The sequence below is a fragment of the Buceros rhinoceros genome, unplaced genomic scaffold (genome assembly GCF_000710305.1).
Source record: "Buceros rhinoceros silvestris isolate BGI_N320 unplaced genomic scaffold, ASM71030v1 scaffold1192, whole genome shotgun sequence".
Lineage (NCBI taxonomy): Eukaryota > Metazoa > Chordata > Aves > Bucerotiformes > Bucerotidae > Buceros > Buceros rhinoceros.
Window position 1 is genome coordinate 36,765 of NW_010399296.1, and position 19,055 is coordinate 55,819.

The following is a 19,055-nucleotide window of genomic DNA, read 5'->3' on the forward strand; positions in this document are numbered from 1 at the left end:
GTCTGAAAACTAATCCAACAGGAAAGAAAAATTTCCAGCGAGATTGTCTCCTTCCGCTGGCTCACTGAAGCAGGTATGTGTTAATGTCCATGCTGGCACAAAAGAGAATTCAGAGAAGTATATATAAAGGAGGGAAGAGGAGGAAGGATCAAAGGGAGGAGAAGATTGGGACATAGGAGCCTGGACCTGGACTGGCCCTCATCAAGGGGAACCACATGCAGGGGAACCACATGCAGGGAAACCTGTTCAGTTTGTGTGGCCTGTGTGTATCTGTCAAGCCTTGGACTTCCACAGGTGTAATTCACTGGGTCGTAGAGGCTCAAACAGTGCTGCCAGGCACCGTCTTCAGGGTGGTTATTTATGAAGAAAAGTCACCCTCTATTTCATGGACTATTTAGTTTGTTAAAGCAGTTAATGCCAGTGACTCAAGCAGAGAGCAGAGGAAAAAGACACCAAAGCTGTAATTCTAGTTCAACTTTCTGGCAATTATGTAGGGCTACATTTTGAGTGGCATTCACTATTTTGTAATGCTTCATTTACTGTGAAACCATTCAATCTCTGATTTTTCAGTAATGCTAAGTATCTACAACTTCATTAATCGGTGGCAGTTGTAGGTACTAGCTATCTCCTGAAAATGAACCAAAGTTTTCAACTGACCACCTAAAATTTAAATGTGAAAATACATAGATTTTTTTTTCTAAATTGAAGAACATCTCCACACCCATGTGTAAAGCTGCAGTAAGAAAGATTAAACACTTTTCTGAAAACTGCTGATACCTAAAAATAAAATGTGTATGATACAAAAACCAAGTATTGCTCCTGTCAGTATAGCACTCAGTTTTGAAAGCTGGACTCACAGGTGCAAAATGAACACTATTTTTTTTTTCCATTATGCATTTTTCTCCACTTAATTGTAATAAGATAGGACAAAATACAGTTTTACAAATGTATTCAAAATTATTGTATACCAAAGTCAGCCGTCACCAAAAATATAAATCCCTTTAGATCTAAACTTTAATATGCCCTCTCTGATCAGGCATTACAAAATCCAAAATTACCAAATCAGCAAGTGACTTGAGATTTTTTTCAGCTATTTAGTATGCAGTAGTGTAATGAACATGATGTACCTGCCTGCTTATTCTTTAAGGGAGATGAGCTCATTTCAAATAGATAACCATCTTTGACGTCTCTTCTGATTCATCACTGACCTGAACTCCATTTGAACCTTGTTAGACACAAAACAAGCAGGATTCCTGGCCTGAGCTATAAAATATAATTAAGCCCTTTTGAAAAGATGTGTAAAAGAACATAGCTGTACCCCCACTATAACTACTACCACCACCACAACCAATAAAGTTAAATCGAGCACTGCCTGTAATGGATTAAAATAATAAATGTTCCTGGATTTTAGTGTTTGAAGTATTTGAAGAAAACAGCCTCCCAGCAGCCAGGACTGCTGAATGCATGGGGACATTTATTAGTGACGAATTCAAGGGTTTGGCCTGTTTAAGATCATTACTTTCTGTTTACCGTGTGTTACACATCTCATGTTTTTACTGAGCCCATGTGTGTCCCCATGTAATGCTGCAGAACTCTCTTTCTCTTAAGAATAGTTAATTGGTAATGTGTAAATATTGCTCATGTGGGGAGAGTGAACTACCATAAGATTCATCTCGGCACTAATGAGAAATCCAGCGTGGGCAGTGGATAATGTTAACTAAAACTCTCCTGCAAAGTCGTCCTTTACTACATCTCACAGTTTGTTTGCTACTGCTGTTTCCAGGCTTGAATAAATTGGCTGATTCTTAACTTAACTGCTGTATTTCCTCTGTAATTATTTTCATAGCTTTGTTACCCTTTCTTCTCAGAAGCTGCTTTGTGGAGGTTACTTGTCAACAGAGCAGCATAACTGTAGCATAACTACTCGTTACATGATATATCTGAACTTTTCTTACAAGGAAAAAAATCATGCAGATAAGTGTATCAATACATTAGACATAAGAACATATTTACATATTCAAACCTGTCTTACTGTCTTGGGCAACTTTAAAATTGCTACTGAAATTGCAGTTATGGAGAGTGAATGCTCAGAAGCAAATATCATAGATTGTTGCCTTAGTCAAGTGACATGAAAGCAGAAGGTAGTAGGGAAAACCACTCATTATCCCTCAGCAGCCAGATTGTATTTCTGATGCCCAGACGTGGAGAGCCTGTGGGAGAGCCTGGACGATGACTTCTAGACCGCACCACGATTCTTTGGGTAGGAGTGCGGTCTGCCAGCTGCTGCACTCAGTGCAGGCCACATCACTCACGTGTATCTTGCCCCATCCAAATCAGCACGGCAGCCTGGGGACACAATCTTGCTTCCAAGCCTCCCCAAACTCAGAAAAGCAATTTTTTTCCTAACACTGCTGTTTGTGGAAAAGCTACTAGCTTCCAAGAGGCTCTTCAAAAGGTAGCTCGACTACAGTGCAGAGCCATTTACTGCATTTATTATGATATGTGTCTTTCCATTTTCTTAAATCTCTCTTCCCGTGTACAAGTTTGCCAATTAAAGTCATGCTCTATGTTGTATTAGGTGACAGTGCAGTGAACAGAACGGGATTTGCAGCTGTCTATGGAAGAGCAAATGCACAAAGCGTAACAGAAGGAAAGAGACTCCTGCTACATTTCTACTTGGTTCGAGTTGATTCAAATATCAGTGTTTTAAAATGTTTCTGAAAACCGAATTCCATAGTTAGTGTCAAAACATTGTCTGTCCCTTTGTCTGTGAACCAGGAAAAATAGCAGAACTCTTTCTTAACACTTGTTTTGCCTAAACACTAAGTCATTGTTACTATAAGGCACAGGTTGGTTTTGTGTCTATTAATATGGGCTATTAGAGTTACATATAAACCCTGATATATTTACAACTATATTACTCAGATTCTATAAGATACCTTTGTAAATGTTAGCATAAATCAAGTCTCTACTGACTAAAAAAAAAGACGTTAGAATATCAGAGCAAATGTCTTCTACTGAATTTTCTTCACTATTCTTTTGTAATGATCTCCGTCTTTGATTTCTGAGCAAGGTGATTTCTTGACGTTACCAAGCAAGTGCTAGGTTTTTTTCCAAACCCTCCTGCAGTATTTCCGACTGAATAAAAATACCTGGATATTTGAGCATATTTCATCATAAATGTGATCCTTCCAATGGCATTCAGAAGCTGGTGTCAGTTGTGTTTTGCTCAGTTAGTGTGACAGCGTATTGCAGTGCAATTGCAGGTCTGGGTGGAGTCTGACAGTGGAAGGCTGGCAGCATTTTTAAATGCTGTCCAAAGCAAGCGCTTCATATTTATTAGTCTCTTGGAGGAGTACTTTAAAAGTCATGAAACTATTTGTTCCTAGAAGCAAATTATTGCACGTAATGAAAAGTGTGTTGCTGTTCACGAGCAATAATCCAAACAGAACAAGTTAACTTCTATGTATCACAAAGTCGTTTATGAAGATACATTACTTCTGTGTGGCACCATCACAAGTTCACTTCAAATGGAGACTTTGATTTAGTATGTTCAAACGAGTTCTAGAATAGACGGTTGTGAGAGAGGAATAAAAGGACTCGCTGAAAACAGTATGTGGAGGGGGAAGAAGTCAGAGGAGGATTGTTTTGCATCTTTACCTTTCAAAGATGATTGCTTTAGTCACAGGAAAGCAACTTCTCTAACTGCGTATGTACTTTGAATCTTGGTATGGCATTTAGCAATCTTAAAACAAGCTCACTTCTAGTGTATACTGGTAATTCTTCACTCCCCTCAGGATGTGAGATTATTTCTTTTTGAATGTCATCCTTTCAGGGTTTCTGTAATAATGGTACCCCACTGAAGCTTCTCTCGGGCCCAGATATCTCTATTTATTATCACTTCTTAGGGTTTGTGCATGATCTTCATTTGTTTTCTTTAGGCTTTCTCAAGACATCACTTTGTGCAGGCTTGCCTGAAAGCTCTCTGCATTTTTTTTTTACTTGAGAGCGCAGTGGTTTTCATACCAAGACTCACTTCATCCCCAAAAGGACATGTAGGTGTAACTGCTAGGAAGGCTGAGAGTGTGATTCTTGCCTGTACAAGAGCAATCTGGGTCGCAGCACGAAAAAGAAAAATCTCTCATTGAGTCCCTGAGTTTTTCCACGTATTTGTAGGACACAATCCATGGATGTGTCTAGTAATTCTTCATTTATTTAAAATTTACAAACTCCTCCTTATTATTAATTGTGTCTTCATTTCTCATTATTTACATAGCATTTGAGAGAGGCATTACTGATTTCAAATCAGCACTGAATGCTCAGTTCTGTTTCGAAGCCAAAAACTGTTCTCTTTGTCCTTTGTGGAGCTGAGATGACAACAGAAAAAAGACTGCAAAGCATATCCTTCCAAATGTAATCCCAGTGAAAGAAAATATAAATAAAACCACTTGTATTCTGGCATTCATTTTTCCCTGTTGTTGTTTCTACAACTTGGCACACATTTCAATAAAACTATAGAAGATTTCTATATATTGCAGAATTGTGCAATAGTTACCAAGAATTTCTCCTCTTTAAGATCAAAATTCCATGTAGAGTATAAAAAAAATAGGATTTCCAAATATTGTAGTGCCTCTTAAAATAACTAGAATGAGCACAGCAGGGAGAGCCCTTCCTGTAAAAACACTTCTTTTTCTTGGTTTAAGCCTGTATATGAAGCTCCTTCATTCCACAGTTTACAGAATCGTCTGAACCAGTACCAAAAGGAGAGGCATCAGGGTGTGATGGCGTTAGTTTTCTTGATTATCACTGAAGTTCAGCGACAAAAAAACAATGAACGGTTTCTGTTGTATAAACCTGTTGCACATGAGACCAGACCCAGAGGTTCAGAAGCCAGCCAAAAAAACCTCGGAGCTTAAACCACTTTCCCAATCGGTGACAACAGTTCTTTGATTGGCGTGCGATAAAAATTTACTCCAACCGTTGATCATTCTTACTGAACTCTAAACTCCTCAAGGGAGAGATTCTTCTTGTCTGTGGTTCTTACTGAGGTTGGGTGCAGTCCAGTGCCATCATTTCTTTGGGGACTGTTGGACCACCTTCCTAGTGCATGCTGGGTTAAAAAAAAAAAGAATCCAATGTATTTCCTTCCGTTGTAAAAACTGTTTGTCAGTATTATGAAATCACAGCTCCCAGAATACAGACAGACTTCTTTTTGGATTCTAGAAGAGACTCATAGGAGAGGGTTTACTGCATGTATTCAAAACAAGTTGTGGTTTTGTGGGATTTTTCTACCAGCAAAGGTATGAAAATATAAAACAGAAACTCTACCTTGAAATATCTGCATGTAAGCCTTAGGTGTTTTTTAATCTTTTGACTTTTGCAAATATCACGTTTCATTAGAAAAATAAGCTGTGGGCATTATAAAGTACGGTGACATTCACTATTCAGAGTGTTGAGTCCAAGTATGAGAACCAGAAGAGAAACAATTTACCCCAACCCCAAATGTAGTACTCTTGAGGTAAATATACAGAAGAAATACAGGAGTATTAACAGGGATTTGCAGTAAGTTAAACTCACAAGAGGTGTGGCATTTCTAGATGGTGTTTCTTTCTTAAAAATCTTTGTGTCTTTAATAAGAGTGGGTAAGTTCTGTCATAAATCTAACCTGCCATTATCATTTTTATATTTTATAAAACTATGTAAATTGCAAATGGTTATGATGTGAAAAGTTTAGATTAAATGCGGGGTTTTTTGTAAACAAATATTACATATTTTGAGTTGCAGTAATTGTTTTGATTTACTTGAATTCAGGCATTACCCTTACTCTCCTGCTAAGCGCTCTGAAGTCTAGGAAGGTAGTATTTTATAATAACTAACCTGAACACAAGCAGAGAGAATCATTCAAAATAACTACTTCCTGTCGGTTTAAAATATAATCAAGTGAAGCAGCCGTTCTTGTTCTTAGTATGCTCTTTTAAAAAAAAAAATTCATAGTTTGATAAAAAATGTCTCTTTTCATAAATATTAAAATGCTCACACATGTAAAAGGTCATAATGTTTTGGCACATAATTCTGTGTATGGAACACATGACACATACCTGCTTCATAGCTGCAGCACTGTATAAATCGAGCCCCACCGTGGTGGAAGAGCAAGCTTAAAAAAAAAAAAATCTTGTGGCCCAACTGCAGTGCTTTTGCTTGGAGGGGAGAGCAATTGCCCGCACAAGTATTTCCATGAAAGTCAGCGGGATTACTTGTGTGAGTAGTTCCTTGCAGGCAGAGATTCCCAGGCCCATGGTAAAGTGAATACAAGAAACAAGCACCTAAGTGTTGGGAGAATAACTAATAATGGTTTTAATTGTCGCTGTCTCTTTTTAGGAATCCATGGATCATCTTTAGACCTTCACATAAAAGATTTCCTGCTTAAAACAAGTCTCAAAGAAAGAGCCAGGCCTCTGATGGGCCCTTTTTGCTGCTCTGTCAATGTGGAAGCCAAGTGGTGTAAGCACAGTGGTGACCCCGGCCCAGAGCAATCTGTTCCAAAAATATACATCGATTTGAGAGGAGGACTGCTGCAGGTCTGTGTAAAATGCTTATGGGTCTGCTATTGGGCTGTACTGGTTTTGAATGATTGAGATTTCATAAATAAATTGCATGAAAGCCTGTAAAGCTTTCCAGCCTACAACTATTCATGGAGTTGGGACTTTTTGCTTGTTTGTTTTGGGTGGGGTTTATTTTACCTTTTAGAATAAGTATCTATTCTTTCATGTAAAACTGTTGATTGAAAAATTGTGTACAGTGTTTGGGTTTGTTTTTTTTTTTTTTCTTAAATAGTGCTTAAACCATGCATTGTAGCTGTATGTGTGTGTTCTCTTAAAAATACTGGATCAAATTACTAACACGTAATATCTCGGACCCTGTTCTGATGTGTGTGTTTGTCTGTCCGTGAGCTATGTGTCTGTAATGCCTAGGGGTAGCTTAGAGAAATACATACCCTTTCTTTTTAAACTGACACCAGTTTCTCAGGGGAGTAATTTTAAACTGTTGTTTGTAGCAATTAATACTCAGTTTTCCATGCTATCCTTTCCTTTTTGGAAGTGCCTATAGTTTGAAACCAGTCCAAGAAGCATGGGAGTTCTTGAAATGAAGAATAGATTCTGCAGAGCTTAAACAAGTGGGCTTTAGGATATGTCTTGTTTCAATTATTTTTATAGTAGTATCTATACACACCAAATGTTTTGAAATAAATGTATAAATCAAGCATATAAAACACAGAAAGGAAATTTTGACATTTAGTTGTGTCATTAGGTATTTTCCCAGAATTGGCATTAGAAGTTGTTATAACCATAGCACTGGGAATAGGGCTAATTGAATAATATGCATTTTTTTTAATGTATCTTAATGAATAAATAAAGTTACTTTCTTCCTCTGCTTTCTTATTTGTTATTCACATGTACTTAGCTGACTACCTGTAAATATTGTTAATAATAAAAATGTTTTGAGTTTTTTCCCAAAATTCTGGGGTTTTGACAAGGACCAGGAAGATACCTATAAATCTGAGAAAGCCACTTATTACTAGAATATGCACTGGTATAATTGGCTTTTGCAGAAAACCAAACAATTTGCTCTGGCAGAATAGATTTGAAAATGCTTACAAAAGCATTAGAAATTTTGTTTCAAATTATTTTATTTGCGGCTAATGATTTTACCAGTTCTATTAATGACCTATCTGCTACCACCGTTAATTTATATTGCAGCAGTGCGTAGAGAGCTTATGTGAAATTGGTGCCTCATCTATGAGTATTGTAATAGGAGTTCCATGCTCTGGAGTTCCATCTGCCAAAAAATAAAATGAGTGAAAGCGGGGCAAGAAACATTCTTCTCTGTCGATGGGTGACTGAGGCCTCTGAGATTGGCTTAGGTGATGCAGAGCTCCTTTGAGGTGGTGCTAGCCCAAGTGAGGGACCCTAAGCCCAGAGGTACTCTAGAAGCTGGAGTACAGACGCACTGAATTAGGGAGGTGACCTGAGTAGTAGCCCAGGACTATTCAGCAGAGAAGGAAAAGCTTCCTACTTGACAGCTGTACTAGACTCCCTTTAGGCATCTTCTGATTTATTTTTTCATATTTGAAAAGTGGTATTCCTCGGTCAAAAAAATTACAGCAGTCTTTATGTGCACACCTGACTTGTTTACTTTACTCCTACTCTTACCCTGGACTTTTAAGTTACTGTCTGGGGATTTTGATTTCATCCCACACTGGTTCTAAATCTTATCTCTTGATTAATTGTGTGGTAGTTGCTTTCCTGTTACTTCTGGGCCCACTTCTGTACATGAAGACTAAAGGACTTGTCCCTGTTAACATGATTCTCTCGGACAGGAATTTGATTAGAGAAAAGCAGCACTGCATGTCAAAGCTGGAAGAGAGAAATGTCTACTTGCCTTTTATTTTACTATGAAGTGCATGAATCTTCTGGAATTTGAATGCCGGTTTTTATTAGATAATTTTCTGAATTTCTGTTTTAAGCTTCAAATAAGTTCAAAACCTCATTCTGAGAATTTACAGCACATCCAATTCATATGCTGTATATACTCAATATTTGTGTTTGAGATACCTTTTGTATGTCTTTCTAGTCATCTTTGCTGTGTGACTTCCTCGGCTTTTAATGCATTTCAAAATATCACAAGCTCTTTGAAGAGTTTTAACTTCTCATCCTTAAGGTTCTTTTGTTGTAACTTAAACTGCAAAACCTGTGACCAGTCCTAGCATTATGTACTGCATTCAGCTGTAACTTCTTGCATATGACTTTTAAGATCTGTGCTCTTCCAGGCAGCATCAGCATCAATTGTAAGTGGTAAGGATTAATACTTGCCTTTGAATGATGAAAAGAACAGATTTGCTAAATGGTTTTCTAGAGATATTTTTGTTGTTCCTGTTCTTTATTTTCACATTAAGGATACCTGCAAGCAATTAAGGAGTAAGTAGAGCAGGCTGAAAGCCATATAGAGTTCCTGTTGTTTTGGAGAGCTTTTTTCCTTCAAAAATGAGTAAATATTGTATGTAATTGTTTTGCTTTTTGTTTTTGTTTGTTTGTTTAAGGTTTTCTGGGGTCAAGAGCATTTGAACTGTTTAGTTCTTCTCCAGGAGCTTCTGTGGCAGTACCTTACTAAAAAGGGCAGTGTAGAGACGTTGATACCTGAACGTACACACTCTACTTGTTTTTCTACGGAAAGGAATCAGGCCTCAAAAACGGAACATTCCTCAGATGATCTGCGAACAGGCCTGTTCCAGTATATACAAGATGCAGGTAAAAAGAATATTGCTCTTTTTTTTAAATATAAACTAAATACAGTAGTAACCTATTAAAGATTACTTGCCTCTCACAATAAATAACTTTACAGTTTTTTGGAAAAGTAGTTGAAAAGACATCTGCTAGAATGAAAAAAAGAATACTTTATTTCTTTCCATTATGCTGTAATCTTTTAAAAGTCAGGGAAATTGCCTTTTTATTTTCTCTCCTTTTGATCCTGAGGGGTTTGTTTTTAACTACTTTGGTCTCATAAACCAGTGGGTTTCTTTCTAGAAATTGTGTAACAGATTATAGCTTTCTTTCATTTGGCAGAAGCACAGAAACTGCCTGGTGCCTATGAAGTTGTGTTTTACAATGAAACTGAGGATAGCCCAGGAATGATGTTGTGGAGATATCCAGAACCCAGAGTGCTCACTCTTGTTAGAATAAACCCTGTTCCTTTTAATACCACTGAAGACCCAGATATTAGCACTGCTGACCTTGGAGATGTTCTTCAGGTGGGTAATGTTTTGTCCTTTCATTAACAATAGAAAATGTTACTGCTGTAAAGTGAATCTTTTCAAACTTGGCTGATTTAAAAATAAGTACAAAACAGAAGTCAAGAGCTCTCTAAAAACGGTAGGAGATAAATTCCACAGCTTGAGCACATCTTTAGTTTTAAAACTACTTGTGCAGATATTTCAATGACTTACCTGTAAAGTTTGTCCGTGACATGACGAGCTATAGACAAATTTATCCGTTCTGCAAGCATGCAGCGTTGTTATTCTGACTTCCTGTGATTTCATCCATCAGTCTGTACTTAAAGACTGCATTTGCTTTGAAACTGAGACATGAGGAAAGACCTGCTCTGAAATGGCCAAGATTCAGTGGAATCATGGAACTCAAATCTCCAGTCTGGCCATCTTCTCTTCTCCATCTTGTCTGTGATGGCAGATGACTGTGCTGCTTCTAGCACAATCCACAGGGTAGAAAAAAAGGGTCTATTTTCTCTTATTTTGCTTTGGGAGTTGAATTGGGCAGTCCAGTTTGACTGTGTGAGATCATGGAATTGCCTTTCAAAGGAGGGCTGAGTGCTGCAGCTGTGTGACTCTGTGCCCCAAAAATAGACCATGCCTCACCATTACATTCATCCTTAACTCTGATAATTTTTGCTTTCTAAAATACACAATCGTGTAGTTACACTCTCTCTTGTCTAGTTTAATTCATCTTTATAAATTCCCTTACTCCTTGCATACCTATTTTGATTTTAGATCAATCTTAATTTTGTTAATCTCAATTTCCTTTTTGTATTACAAATTGGTTCTGTCATTATCTTTTTTAATTTCAATCTGCTTGTTAAATAGAATAGTGTTTTGAGTCAAGGGAAATAAATATCTCCCAATTCTTCCTATTTGTTCAGAAATGCTGGATTATATTTCATTATTGCTATAACGTTTAAAAATTGCTTTTAAAATTGAATTATGCATCAATATGCTTTGAGTTATGGATAAGTAGGATAATCTTCCTCAGATAAATGGAATAATGTTATTACCGTGCACATACTGTTAGTGAGATCATGTAAGTGTCCTGCCAATTTCTTTGCCCTCTAGGCAGCCAAATGTCACCTCCTTTTAGTTACATGAAAATTAAAATTAAATGGAAAATATCGGCTTCACTTGGCATGAGATTTGAATCAAAATCAAAATTGTGTCTTAATGACCCTATTAGGTTGCTATGAAAGCTAGCAATTTACCTTCTTCCAGAATGGTATTTTCAGAGCACAGCACACCAAGTTTTTGATATAATTACATTAAGCTCCCATTGTAGATAACAGACATCATGAGCATAATGTATCTGCTTGTGTAATAATACGTCCCTGTATAGGGGGAATATCGGTGGATCTTCAGGTAGGCATACGCAGCTGGACTTCCAGTAGCAAACACTTTCTGCTGCTTTGTGCTTCCATGCTATGGTCTAGAGAAAAGAAGGTAGCTGCAATTCTTTTTCGTTTCCCCTGTGGCTGCCTAGATAATAAGGTAGAAACCAGGAAGCTGGTTTCCACTATCAGGTTCTGTCAACTTCTATTGGTCTTCATGTAATTCTTTAGATTGCATCTTAGACATTGACCACAGAGAATTGTTTCTGTCAGTTGCAATTTAAGTTTGTGGACAAGCATCCTGAATTACCTTCCTTCTGTCATGCTTTTTACCATGGCACAGTCTCTTTTTAATTAAATTTAATTTTCTGATTAATTTAATTACTGTAAGTCTTGTATGACTACCTTGGGCTTTCAGTGACAAGGGAAAAAATGAAAATATCAGCGAAATTAGAGGACATCTAGTCAAAAACAGCACTCTTGGGCACATGGAGTGCAGAAATGCCTACAACAGGATCCACATTTTGGTAGTGGACCATTAATTCTGGCAGTAACTGTTGCCTGTCTCTAGGTGGTGACTTAGCACATATTCCACAAACGGACATGCGCCTACACAGGGCAGCCGCACACAGTCTAGCTAAACAGCCGTTTTAAACATGGCGAGTATGCATTGTTTTATTAGTCTAACATTGCTATATGGGTGGAATAGTAATAGAGAGTTGATTTTCAAATTCTTTAGGTAAACTACATCTACCAAATACTCATCTGATTTAAATTGATCAGGAGGCCTTTCTTCAGCTCCACTTTTTTCCCCATATAGATATATGTCTGTTTCTTACTGTGTATTTAGCACATATGGAAAATTAACAAAATATAAAGAGAGAAAAGACAAACTAACACTTTTATTCACTTCTTGACGTGAAACATTAGAGGAACATCTGCCAGCCAAAGACTTCAGCTTTTTTGAAAAAAGGATTTAAATTTCAAGACAGTAATGATATCAAAGCATATTAAAAATATATTTTAAAAACTTTTGCAGGATTGTGTATATGTTCAGATGCTAGAAGGACCCATAATGTCACCAGCTGTGTTACCAGTTGCCCTTAATCCTTTACTTCACATAAGTCCAGACAGAGGTGCACTTCTGTAGTTTGTCTTGAATTAAAAGTTTGCAAGTTGCATGTTCTTTCTTTCCGAGTAAGTGGCTGTGACATTTCATCTAACCTTTCACATTTGTTAAACTTTTGGCATATTGTTTTAATAATGGGTAGGTTTTAGAAGTCTTTTTGGTTTTATCGCTATTCTCCAAAATCCTGGAGCTTGCAAAACCTTCACCATAACGAGAATTTTTCTAGATATTGAAGTTGCATGTCATCCACTGCGGCCAAAGGATAAGCGATCAGCTTCAGATTTTAAGAGTTGATGTGAACTATATTGTTTCTGTAAAATTTTACCTTGCTGCTATTTCTAGATCATCCCAAAAGCTTATTTTCTTGAACTTTTACTTGTGTTGTTGCAAAAGTTACCAGTTTCACTGGTCAAGTTTCTAATACTTATTTTTTTACAATCCCAACATCGTTGCTTTTATCTGTGGAAGGAAAAGTAAAAACTTACGGTTTTGCCGTGGCATAGCATGTTGCATTTTCTTTAACAATTTGAAATAGAAGTTTGATCTCCTTGTTTGAAGGAAGTGAGAATCCTAGATCCAGTTGCAAGAAACTGAAACAGGATTGTATTTCTTTGAGTAGACTGGGAGTATCTGAACTTGTTCTTCCTGTTTTCTAGACATTGCAGCCCCTTTCTGTTTAATTTTTAATCCCTCAATGTCCCATTTTCACATGTTACATATGTTCTTTGTCTGTATGTGATTTACCGTTCTTTCAGATAACTAATACATAATAAAACACCTTTTGACTTCCCTGGTACCACTTATTAATTTTTTAAGGAGTTTCTGTTCAGTGACATAGGGTGTTGCTTGTCCTCAGGTACTAAAGCCACTGTTTGGCATCACTTCTAGTCCTTTTTGTCCAGGAGACTGCTTCTTATTTTACTCCCTTATGACTCCAAGATGTTTTCTGAACATACCTTCTCCAGACTGTGTTTAAGTAGTATTTGCAAGTTCTTACTAATGAGGAAAGAACATACATGCATATTTTTGGAACACAAAATCAATTAAGTGAAGCAAAAATCAGTTTGCTACTGTGCTTGGTTTGGGTGCAACCTTGTCTAGCTACCTGAAAAACAAAAAAGGTTACTACTGGGTTCTGTATCAAGAAAGATATGCTGTGGTGTAGAATATTCCTCAGACTTTTATACAGAATATCTTTCTAGTTCCTTGATCAAAACTATTAACTCTTGACTGTTTGATCAGCTTCTGTTTTGTTTCTGCTAATTGTCTCAGCAAGTATTCATGTATGAAGACTTACGTCTCAGTTTCCCAGTTTAATGGTAAACTATGTTCTGTAAGGCAAGAAGATTGTTGTTATAGGGCAACAGGTCTATGATGTTCTTGTTTCGTAGCAGTTGAAGTTGGAATCTGGTAGTGGCGGTGATGATTCTCGTTCTTGTGAATCTCTGTATTAAATGTGTTTCACCAAGGACTTTGAAGCACAGTAATAACCTTCAAGCAGAATATATAGCAGAATATATTTTATAAGGTATTTAAAATATACCTTATTTTATATAGGGGTATCAGAGTTGTAGAAGATAACATGAGCTACTGAAGAACACATGTTTGCAAGACAGTCTAAACTGCAAAGGAAGGGCTTCATAGTTTTTCTCCTCATCTCCCAAATGGTAATAGCATTGGCTTGAGCTGGTTACAAGGAGAGAAAGAACTTGTGGCTATTTCCTCCATCCTTATTGTTCCAGTTGCTTTGGAAATAAGGCATTAGGAAGAAAGGAATAAGAGCAATTTCTAATTCCACATAATAGTTTATGGTTATGCAGATCATGCCGCTGTCCCAGAACATAAAGAGTAATAAAAGAACAATATATTCCATCTCATAACAAGGGACTGTATTTCAGAACTGTCATGTAATGCTAAATTCAACCCTGATTGTACAGTTCTTTGGATCTGTCAGGTTGCAGCATTTGAGAAAGGGCAAGTGTTCTTCATTTCTGTGGTATTTTCACAATATGAAGGAGGGATTTCAGGAGAAAAAACGTTCTGTTGGTGATTCAGTAGCACCTTTCAAATTGTACAGATACAATATGGAGTTAGCTACCATTAGACATTTAAGCTCAAAGAAAGTGCTGTTGGGTATTTGTGCTGTACTTGCAGAAACTATATGCACTATGCATATAGTTTCCCAAAGACTTCCCGTGTCTTCGTGCAGTCTTGAGGATCTCAGATTTACATTTGTCTTTGTCTCTAATTAGCCTATGTTAGTTTACTTTCCTGATTTCATCTGAGGCACATTTTTATATCATTTGTCTTTACGAAGATCAAGGTTGACAGGAGACACAGTGCAGATTGGGGGAGCGAAGGGGAGGCTCACTAAGATAGGAAAGCAATTTGTATGCCATCAAGGAAGTATTCTACTCTTCTACGCAAACAGGTGAACAGGACATGCAAATGTACAGCTGGAGGCCTATTTTAGCTAGTGAACTTTTTACAGAGATGCTCAGTGTTTGCCATTCCACTGCAGAGTTCTTTCCAATAAGAGATATTGCTGGCACTTCCCCATATCTCAAAAAAAAAGCTACGTATTGTCACAAAAACATTTACACAAGTGGCCATGGATTTAAAAGGTGGAGAAAACCAGATTTGTCTAATCAAAATGATTGTGTAATGCTCCAAATTCTGAGCTCTCTGATTTATTTAAGCTGCATCATCAACAGAGACTTAAATTTCTTTCTCCTGGATTGTCATCCAGTGAGAAATACAAGCTGTTAAAACTTGCAAAACAAAAGGAAGATAATCTATGGCATTTGTTCATTTCCCCATATGAAGTTAAAATAAAATATCTACTGAACTATAACCCTGACAGGTTTTTGTATTTGAGGATGTTTCCCTTGTGTACCTGCCAGGATTCCTATTGCATGCAAGTGTGGTCAGCATTATAACAGCTGATGAGAAGATGAATGTGTGCTGAGTTCTCCTTTTTTGGCCTTTCTTCTTTATATAGTGTCCTAATAAACTGTATTCCTGGTTTAGAAAAGCGATGATTAAATTAACCAAATCTTAAGGTCTACTGCACAAAATTGGGGCAGTGAGTATAGTTCTGAGCTTGCAAGTGCTTTACTAATATTTAATGAGGAAAGACTAGGTAAATAAAAATGCTCTGGTAAAATTCACTCAGTGTTTGTTGAGATGGTGAAATCTCCTTTAGGAGAACGTAAAATATTACCAACTTCAAATGGAGAGGATTCAAAAAATTGTCTGTTGCATTGCCTTATATGCTTATGCTATTTAACTAAAACATTTGCAAACTCTGCAGTCTGGAATCTCTTTTTTTCAACACTGTCAGGCAATAAACAGTCATTTTCTAACACCTTGTGGTTGTTTAAACAGTGGCTTAAGGAAGCACGAGCTGAAGAATGAATGTCATTAGATCTACTGTAAGTCATTATTCCAGGAAGGATTTGACATGTCAGTCAACAGGAAAAGAATTATGATCAATGTCAAAGACATTCATTTTTCCTTTTAACAGAGAATACCTCATTTTTGGCTGGCTCTGTTTCCTTTTTACTTTTCATTCCCTGTTGGGGCTGCAGTGTTCAGCCGGGCATTTGAGAGTCTGGGAAAAGAGCTTTTTGGAGAACCACAAATTTCAATCATGTTTGATTTATTTGTTATATTCCCAAAGCAGCAACTATTTTGGAAATCCAGATGATTTGTGTGTGACAGGTTAGTGATTTAAGTTCATAGTTTTATTAGATAATAAGCTGTAAAATTCAACCATGCTTATCGATAAACCTGTCGGCTTGCAAATTTTTGAATCTACTGCCATGCAGTTGAGTACTGTTTCAAATAATCAGACTTTTTAGATGAATGGCAAAATAATTTGTCTAACTGTTGTGAATGGCTCAGAAGGCAAATTTGGTGCTTTGTCTGGGATTCTGCCTTTTAAAATATACATTTCTTCTTAATTCTACCTTTTGATATTCAAAATGACTGTGCTAGTCATACTAGTTCTATACATACTTCTATACTTCTATACCATGTTTTTATGATTGCTCTACTGTGTGAAGAGTTGCAACAAGCTTGAAGCGAAACAATGCCGTATAATTATTGCACATATCTGATCATAAACTGGAACTGTGATGGACACTGCTTATTCTCATATAGGAAACTCCTTTCCCATCAGCAGAAGCAGTGTTTACATCCATGCACATGTACAAAAATGGGTGTAAACAACTGATCCATGTAAGAGGGCTGTGGGCTTGCTGATAGCCTGAGCCACTTACACTTCAGATGATCTGGATGCAAGAAAGTTTTGTCATGCTGGGCAGAGTTGTGCATGTGATTTCTAAAGTTAAGACTCTGACTGTTAATGAGAAGTGTTGTCTTCATTTTCTTGCAAGGAAGGAAGTAGGAGCTAAAGGAGTCGCAGTGTTACACAGTGAGTATGAAGCAGATGTTGAAACAGAGCCCATTCTCTTCAGGAATTCCAGCTTTTAACATTGTTTGTGAACTTCCTTGCCTGAGAGTAGGATTATCTCATTCTTTACTATTTTCTTACTAGATTTTGTGTATATAATCTTAATTATTTTGCTGTGTGATCTTAGTGTTCACTGCATCGAGATGAGACTGTATCGTTTGGCCTACGGTTTCTGTGCAGTCTGCAGGGAGTTATGCGTAACTCGTTGGGAATGTTAATGGAAGTTGTACATAATTTGCTTGTGCATCACACTGAAATTTACCCCTTGGGGTTACTGAGCCGGTGAAAATTCTACCGGGTGCCAGAGGACTGACGAAACCATCAGATTATCTTAATGACAGATTTACACTCTCCTCGTGTTCTGTACTTTTCAGATTTTTTAACTCTGATCTATGAAACTTTGCAAAGCCAAGTCCTTCCTGCTGTACACTGATCTTGTAGAACTTCTTGTAGGAGTCGGGCTTTGCTGTGGTGAGAATATGTGGTCAAAATAGCCGGTATACTGAAAATTACGCAGTATTTCATGTATTTCACTGCTACCCTCAGTCCCAGAGGTTACTGCATTTCGACAGCATAGTGCTTATATTATTAATAAATACTGAAGCCTATAAAATGAAAAGTCTTGAATAAAATATGGAAGATTGTTTCTATATCAGAAAAAGAGAATAATGAGTATTGCAAGAAGTAGGTAAGTCCCTAATGTAAGATCTCCTATCCATATACTTTTCTTTCTCAATACTCACAATGATAAATTAAGACACTAATGAATTAATTAAGTATTGTTGCTTTTCCCCATTAGAAAAGTGAAGGATGTGCAAATAAACTCAGTCTCATGATGAATGATAGTAGAAAAAATCAGTTTGACACTTAATAGTACATACATGTTCTGTTTAAAAAGAAGTCGTGCAGAAATCTTCTCAGTTACAGCATAGCACTAACCTGTGCTTTCTTAACAAAAGCTGTTCGTGTGTTTAGAGTAATTTTTCCATAATGAAAAATCCCAGTATCTGTGACAGATTACATTAATATACACACCTGCATTCACTCTGAACCTGCTAGCCTGATAAATTGATAAGATAAGTTGGTCATATGTTGTTTTAAAAAGGCAAAGAACATAGCTCCTAATAAAAGAATGCTACATATTTCTTCTAAAAGGTTAAAAAGCATTTCTCAGGGCTCTTAAATTACCATATTCTGATACCAAGGGAAAATAAAACCTGGGCTTAGAGTCTTGTTTGTACTTAGAGGGCTTTCCGGACAGGAAGGCAATCTTGATGCAATTCAGTAAGCCACAATACCAGTGGGGCATTACAGGTGAAAAAATTGCAGCTGTACCCCTCACCACAATGTATTACAACTGTACAGTGGAATATTTCCTGTACAGAAATAGGGCTTGGTTAACTTTGTTTCCCAGGAGTAGATCACATTAAAATGTTATAAAATCATGATTTCCTGCATTTGAATACTTGTGGTTTCTCAACTGGTTCCAGTATTACAAAGGGTTTTTTATAGCTTCTATTAGTTGAAGATGTATAGAAGCTTTTCTCCAAAGTCAGCTAAAAGGCAGTTATGTATTTTTAAGGAACAGTTTTTCTCAGAAGACAGTTTTCTTTCACATCTCTGTATTATAACTCCATCAATATTTATTTTATAAACTGCAGTACAGATGTAAATTTAAATAAAATGAAATAAATATGCTAATAGGATCATAAATTAATTTGTTAAATGGCGTAGAAAGAACCAAGGTATATGTTACCACTCAGAAAGCAAAATAGTCATTATTTTCATTATTTAGCCAGAGACCTCAGTATGGATAGGGGGAAAAAATAAATTAATCACATATTGCATATTCAATTTTAAAGTGAGTATTTATTCTTTAAATATTCTAGCTTTAGGACAAAATTTGTTAAAACAAATTCAAAAAGAAGTAAAACAAATTCTGTGAAGAAGTTATGTGGGATAATTTTGAAAAACTCCTCCAATTGTGGTATCTGATCTTTCCTGAGGGTTGAAAATTGAGAGTGCACCATAGTGGAATAACTTTTACTGCCCAAAATATACAGGTTGGTGTCGAAGTACAGATAACAGTAATAAAAATACAAAGGAGATTGATCTGGGGGGATAGCAAACACTTTGTACAGCTAGAAATTTTTCAATTTTAGGTACTACTGCTAATCCTAATACTACTAATGCTAGGCTAAATTTTTACCTCACTGTAAACCCTCACATCTTTTTTTTTTTTTTTTTTTTTTTTTGGTCTTTTTAAAAAAGGGAAAATTTTTTTTT

General features: G+C 36.7%; 1 protein-coding gene across 1 annotated transcript in view; it reads left to right on the forward strand.

Moving 5' to 3' along the window:
* Positions 1-19,055, forward strand: part of LOC104489249 (vacuolar protein sorting-associated protein 13B-like) — a 117,898-nt gene that overhangs the window by 29,234 nt on the left and 69,609 nt on the right. The window contains exons 5-7 of the mRNA XM_010131392.1: positions 6,379-6,578; positions 9,098-9,305; positions 9,621-9,805. Coding sequence (XP_010129694.1) covers positions 6,379-6,578; positions 9,098-9,305; positions 9,621-9,805 — 593 coding nt within the window. The remainder of the gene's footprint in view (positions 1-6,378; positions 6,579-9,097; positions 9,306-9,620; positions 9,806-19,055) is intronic.